Genomic DNA, 6,054 nt, shown 5'->3' with positions numbered 1-6,054 from the left:
CGTGCAGTCAGCTGGGGGAACGGAGAGTTCGGTGTCTCATACAGCAGTTTACGTTGCCCGTAACAACTTCAAGCAGCCGTGGCAGGAGGAGGAGAAGGAGGCGAATTCTCACCTTGCTCCACGTGTGGGCTCTCTCTGCCCATCCCTGATGCGAGCATTGTACCGTGCTCCCGGAGCTTTGCGCAGCGAGCTAGTAACACAGCCCTACGATAAAAAAAACGCCGTCGGAAGTTCCCGATTGTCCTGCCTGGTGGTGTTTGGTACGGCCGGGAGGAAAACCCTAATACTGTCAGTGCACACGGGGGCCGTGCTGACACAGCTGGAGCACGCCGATCCCCGGTGGGCCGCACCACGAGCCCCAGCGCCTCGAGCCACGCGCCTCGGCGCCCGCACGGGCCGCAACGTCACGCCTGCGCCGTGCAGCTGGCGGCGGGGGGCACGCTGCGAAGGACGCCGAGTCGGGAGTCGAGCACAAGAAGACGTGGTCCAACCCAGTGTAAGATTGTCCTGTTCGGAAGGTTTGGTACAAAAATACTTGCTCTCTCGCTTTCCTTTTTCGTAGTCTGCTTTCCTATGGTTGTTTGAAAATACTTTTCAAACGCTACAGCACTGCCTGTCAAACCATGCTTTCAGAAATAACACACTCTTTCTTACAAATATACAGTGTAAAAGAGGGAAATATTATTACTAGGTATGCTTTTCGCTTTCTTCTAGGAGAGCAGATGTGTGATAGAGGCTGTGGGAAAGTCTTGGAGGAATCCAAACTTGTGCGAGGATTTTTTTTTTGTCTTTCTTTTTCTTTTTTCAAGCCTGCAACAAGAGAGGCGGAGAGGTTACAAAAGCAGCCGGCCGGGAGGCGAAGCTGCGAAGAGGCAGCGGCGACTCTGCCCCGGGCTGCGGGCGCTGTCTAGGGGGCGAGGGGCGGCCGCTGGGCAGGGCAGAGTTAAGTCAAGTCTCTGCGCTTAGGAGGAATTCGGCCAGTGTTGATCCAAGGCAGGAAGCCGGAATGGCAGCGAGGGGAGATTACGGGGTGATTTAAAGCCGAGAGGCATTCCTGGGCTGCCCAAACTCCTACCCCGGACGAAAATGAGAGGTGCGGGAAGGGCCCCCCCGAGCCAAGCACCGCGTCCCTTACCAGCACACTGCGGTCGTGTGGAGAGCGCGCCCAGCAGCCGCGGCGGCAGGCTCCGTTCATACCCACAAGACTGACTGTCGGCCGCCATCACACACCTGAGACCTGCGGGAGGGCACGGCGGGGATGGGGCCCGGGCACGCGCGCTTTCGCACCCCTTTTCTTTTGGGGCCAGCCGAGCGGATTTGGCTCCCTGGGTCTCGCCGGCGCGGGTTGGGGATGCCCCGAGAGGAGCGAGGTGGCACTCACATGGCATTCAGCAGAACTGACGGGACTTCCAGCCCTGAGAACCAGCCTCGGAGGGAGGGAGCCAGCGCATCTGCAAGGCACGTGGGGCCAGGGCTGAGTGGGCGGCGTGGGGAGCGTCCCCACCTGCCCCGAGCCCGCGTGGGGAGGAAACACCGCGCCTAACGGGAGCGGGGCCGTGCCCAGGGGACAGCCGGGAGCGACGCCACGGCCGCTCGCGAGGAGCGCAGGTGCTGCCTGTCAGCGCTGCCTTGACAAGGGAAGTATGTGGCTGCAATAATATTTACCGCCGCTCTTCCTCCCGGCAGCTGGCGCTTGGTCCCAGCCGCTCAGAGCCCCCAGCGCTGCTCCCCCCCGGCGCCCTCCCTCGGGGCCCTGACCATGCCGAGGCGCTGCGGGGCGGCGGGGGGTGGTTTTGGGGTGCCGCGAGCCGGGCAGCGTGAGCGGTGCCGGGGCCGCGCCGCGTTACCTGGGCGTGCAGCGAAGCGGGGTAGGTGAAAGCAGGAGGAGGTAGAGCGGGCGCTAACTCCGCCGGGTACAGGGGGTACGGCCCCCACACTTCAGGGCTACTGGGGTAAAGTGCAGGCACTGTGAGCTCGTCTGCAAGAGAAGAAGAAGGAGAGTTAATCCCTCGTTCTCCCCCACAAGCAGCGGGGAGCGGGCGCAAGCAGTGGGGCCGGCACTGCCCCGAGCCGTGGCGCACTTACAGGGCTCTCTGGCGATGAACTGAGGTACGGCGTTGGGGAGGGGTGTGCTGGGGTTGGGGGTGCCCACCAGCTTGCTCTTGGCCATCTTGGTGTTGGCCTTGGCGAACTCCAGCCGCAGCGTCTGGGGGATCTCAGGGTCGAAGCGGATGCCCTGTGGGAGGGGAGAAGGCAGCGGGGTCGGCGGGCACCGGGCGAGCGCCGCGGGACCCCAAACCCCAGCGGGGACGGGTGCCGGTGGCATCGGGGCTGGCTGCTCGCTGAGGGGCCAGGCATCCCACGCTCCCCCCTCTCCGCCTCGGAAAGAGCCCTTTGGGGAAAAAAAAAAAAAAAAAAAAAAGAAAAAAAAACACTATTCCCAGCATCCCCGCAGGCCGCCGGGGCTGCCGTGACCTCATGCGCTTGGCAGCGAGCGCCGCGCGGCCCCGCGGCTCGCATTCCTGCGGCGTCCTCGGGCTCGGCACCATATTAGGCAGTCGGCGTCCCGCTCGGCCACGCTGCGCTCCGGGGGGACCCGCGAGGACGGGGAGCCGCCAGCCTTGCCCCCGCAGCCCCCCCAAAGGGACGCGCCCCCCGGCACTCACGTTCAGCGCGTTCTTGGCAGCCTCGGCCTCCGAGCGGCTGTCGAAGCTGACGAACCCCACGGGCTGCGGGGAGAGGAGGCGAAGGGGTGAGGGGTGCCCCCAGCCTTCCTTTTTTTTTTTTTTTTTCTTTTTTACAGGGATCCCTCCCTCCCCGTTCCCCGAGCCGTGGGGCGCGCCCCGCAGCCTCCTACCTGCTTGGAGGTGAGCTTTATGAGCGAGCCCTCGTAGCCCTGCGAGAGAAGAGAAAAGCGCCCGTCGCACCGGCCTCGCACCGGCCGCCCCTCGCCGCCCCGTGTCCCGCGGTACCTTGAAGGGCCTGAAGAGCAGGTAGAGCTCCCGGGGCTTGATGTCCAGGGGCAGGCCGCTGACGAAGAGGGTCCTCACCTGCAAGAGCAGAGCCTCAGCCACCCCCGAGGCTGCGGACGCCGCCCGAGAGGAGGCCTCCGGAGGCCTCCAGCCCACGCTGAGCCCCGAGTGAGCGGGGCCATGCTTGCAGGGAAGGGGAAAAACGCTTCCTGCAAGGGTCAAGGGCTTTCAGCGAGCGTGACGTCCCCTTGTTCCGGGACACGCAGTGAGGGAGGGGTGTCCGTCCGTCCGTCCGTCCCAAGGCCTCGCCTGCATTTTGTGCGCGGCCTCGAGAGAAAGCGCCCGCCGCCACTTCGCTGCCTTCCTGAAATCCAAACCCGCCCGAGCCTGACTTTCCGGATAATTTAGCCCCATGGCTGCACAGCAGATAGGAGAGATAAAGGCCCCGGAAAAAAAAAAAAAAAAAAAGAAAAAAAAGAAAAACTCCGAAATTAGGCCTCACAAAGACGCAGCTTCTCCGCGGTAATGACTTGTTTTCTTTGAAAGTTCAAACGCGGGTCGGCCAAGTCTCGAGCCGCAGAATTGCAGCGCGGCGCTCGCCGAGGACGGCGAAAAGCGCGGATTATGGAGAGGAAAAAAAAAATACAGCAAGGAAAAAAAAAAGAAAACATGCCTTTTCGGCTTTCCAGCCCCGAAAGGAGGGCACGGTTGGAGGCCTGTGGGGGAGGCCAGGCTGGGAGGGAGGACGCGGCGTCCCCAGAGCCATGGGGCAGAAGGAGAGGCTGCGTGGGGAGCTGCTGCCCGGCCCTCACGGGGAGTGGGAGCTGCTCCCGCAGGGCCTCGGGGCGGAGGCAGCCCGGAGCACTCAGCCTCCATCCTCTGCTCCTGGTGGCACTCCCGGGGCCGCATGGGGCAGGAGGTGGCAAAATCCCTTCCCAAAGGGTCTGGGGTGACTCGTGCAGGAAACCTGTCAGTGGCCACGGGGACTTGGAGTCCCTGTTGAGGCTGTGGGGAGGCTCCTGCAGCCCAAGCAGGACAGGCGAGGCATTTTGCCCCGATCCCGCTGCACCAACATCTGTTCAGCACCTCCACCGCCTGCAATCCGGGTCAGGAACAGCGACGCCGGCACCCCGCTCCACGGGCACGTGGTGGCAGATGCCCCCCACCTCTCCCCACAGGGACAGGGGCTGCGGGACCACCCAAAGCCCTTCTGCTCCTCCTGCTGCACCCCACAGCCGCTGGACAGACCAGGGCCACCACCACGCTCCCACTTTGTCCCCTCCAGGCTGTTGGTGTCCCGCAGAAGGTTTTCTCCTGGTCGCTGCTCCTCGCCCTGGGAAGCCAGCTCCAACCCAACTCCAGCACACCTCTCCCTGCGTCTGCGTCCCACCGCCGCCCCCTGCTTCTCCTAACACCCCGGCAATGCTTCGAGGGGCACCAGAGGGGACCCGATGGGCACCGCACGCACGCCCAGGGTGGATTTCATCACGCAAGCAGCGACCGGAGGCAGCCAGGCGACGTGCACGGCCAGCGCTCACCTCCCGGAGCACGGCGGCAGCGAGGGCAGCGCTGCCATCCTCGTCCGCCCCCGAGGGCACCGAGCGCCCCACGCGATGTCCGGCGCGGTCACGGTCCCCTGCCCCTGCGCAAACCTCCTCCGGTAAACTTTAACAGGAAGGGGAACGGCGGGGAGAGGCAGGAGGAGCCGGGTGACTCATTCACCAGGCATTTAATCACCTACTTCAACCCCGGCCGCCTCGCAGCCCCGCTCGCTTTAATTTTCTACCAGCGGATTAGCCGCTTGGCTGCCCGCTGTCGTGGGGGGACCTCCGCCACGCCGGACCCTCGCCCATGGGGTCGGACCCTCGCCCATGGGGCTGACCATGTGCCCGGGTGCCGTCCCCACGCTGGTTTGGTGCCGGCGGTGGGGCAGCGATGGGCGAGGAGTTGGCGCTGGGAAGGGTCCCACCGTGGCCGCCCTCCGTGTCCCCACTTCCCACCCTGGCTGTCCCCAGCCGGGGTCGAGCTGGCGAGGGCTGGGGACAAGGGCCACGAGCGGGGTGCACGGAGGCGCCGTGCTACCAAATAAGGCCTCCGTCCCCGTCCCTGTCCCTGTCCCTGTCCCTGCCCGCGCGTGCTGCTCTGCCCCGAGGATGCTCGGGGCGTCCCGTGGGGTGCTGCATCCCAGTGCCCCAGTGTCCCAGTGCCCCAATGTCCCAATGTCCCGGTGTCCCGGCATCCCTCACCACCCCTGCTCGCGGCTCGCCGGGCTGTGGGGTGCCCGTGCCCTGACCCGACACCCACCCCGCAGCTGGGATGTGCCGCCCCACTCTCCTGCTGCCCCTCTCCCTGCTGCCCCCCTCTCCCTGCTCAAGGTCACAGCCCCCGGGGGACCCCCAGGGGACCCCAAGGGGACCCCCAGGGAACCCCCAACCCCCTCCATTCCCGACCCCCTCCCCGGGCTGCCGGCCCCAAGACCCCGCTGCCGCTACCTCCTCCTCGGGCAGGCCGGGCTCGCCGGGGCCGCCCTCCCGCTCGCCGGGGCCGCCGCTCATGGTGCTGGGGCCGCTCCGGCACCCGCCCGCGGCACCTCCGCTGCGAGCGGCCGGCGGGGGGACGGGGAGGGGACGGGGAGGGACCGGGAGGGACCGGGGAGGGACCGGGGAGGGACTGGGAGGGACTGGGGAGGGACTGGGGAGGGAGGGGACGCGGGGCGGGGCGCGGGGAGGGAGGACAAACGGCTGGGGTTCGTGCGGAGGGGGTGGAGCAGCAGGGGGGGGAGCGGGGTGTGAGTTTGGGGACGTGGGGTTGGGGATCTCCGGTGGTGGAGACGCAGGACACAGGGCTGAGGAGGTGGGGTGAGGGACGGGTGTCTCAGGTTTGGGGACATGGCACCGCCAGGGCTGCCCACGGCAGGCAGAAGGTGACATCCCCACGGGGACCCACCGCCAGGCTGGCAGCAGGGCCGCACAGCACTGTCCCTGTCCCTGTCCCTGTCCCGCTGCCTCGGCCCTCACCCAGCTGCGGGGCTCGGTTGTCTTCCCAGCAGCTTTGATACAGCCCCCCAGGACTTTTATTAGCA

General features: G+C 66.1%; 1 protein-coding gene across 2 annotated transcripts; it reads right to left on the bottom strand.

Annotated features, from left to right (window-relative positions):
- Window positions 1-659: 659 nt before the first annotated feature.
- On the bottom strand, window positions 660-5,575 carry RBPMS (RNA binding protein, mRNA processing factor). 2 transcript variants are annotated; one of them, XM_084286318.1, is made up of 9 exons: window positions 5,465-5,575; window positions 2,973-3,050; window positions 2,858-2,896; window positions 2,667-2,729; window positions 2,086-2,236; window positions 1,848-1,978; window positions 1,382-1,451; window positions 1,136-1,237; window positions 660-810 (listed from the first exon to the last, which is right to left on the bottom strand). In XM_084286318.1, the coding sequence occupies exons 1-7, from the start codon at window positions 5,525-5,527 to the stop codon at window positions 1,389-1,391; spliced, it is 588 nt and encodes a 195-aa protein (XP_084142444.1). In that variant the 5' UTR covers window positions 5,528-5,575; the 3' UTR covers window positions 660-810; window positions 1,136-1,237; window positions 1,382-1,388. The 2 variants fall into 2 exon arrangements, with proteins under 2 accessions (XP_084142444.1, XP_084142445.1); XM_084286319.1 differs by lacking the exons at window positions 1,136-1,237; window positions 1,382-1,451.
- Between the last annotated feature and the right edge of the window lie 479 nt (window positions 5,576-6,054).

Source organism: Netta rufina, assembly GCF_964035555.1.
Source record: "Netta rufina genome assembly, chromosome: 4".
Taxonomy (NCBI): Eukaryota; Metazoa; Chordata; class Aves; order Anseriformes; family Anatidae; genus Netta; species Netta rufina.
Note: the sequence above shows the minus strand (reverse complement) of the source record. Positions and strands in the feature narration are given on the sequence as shown.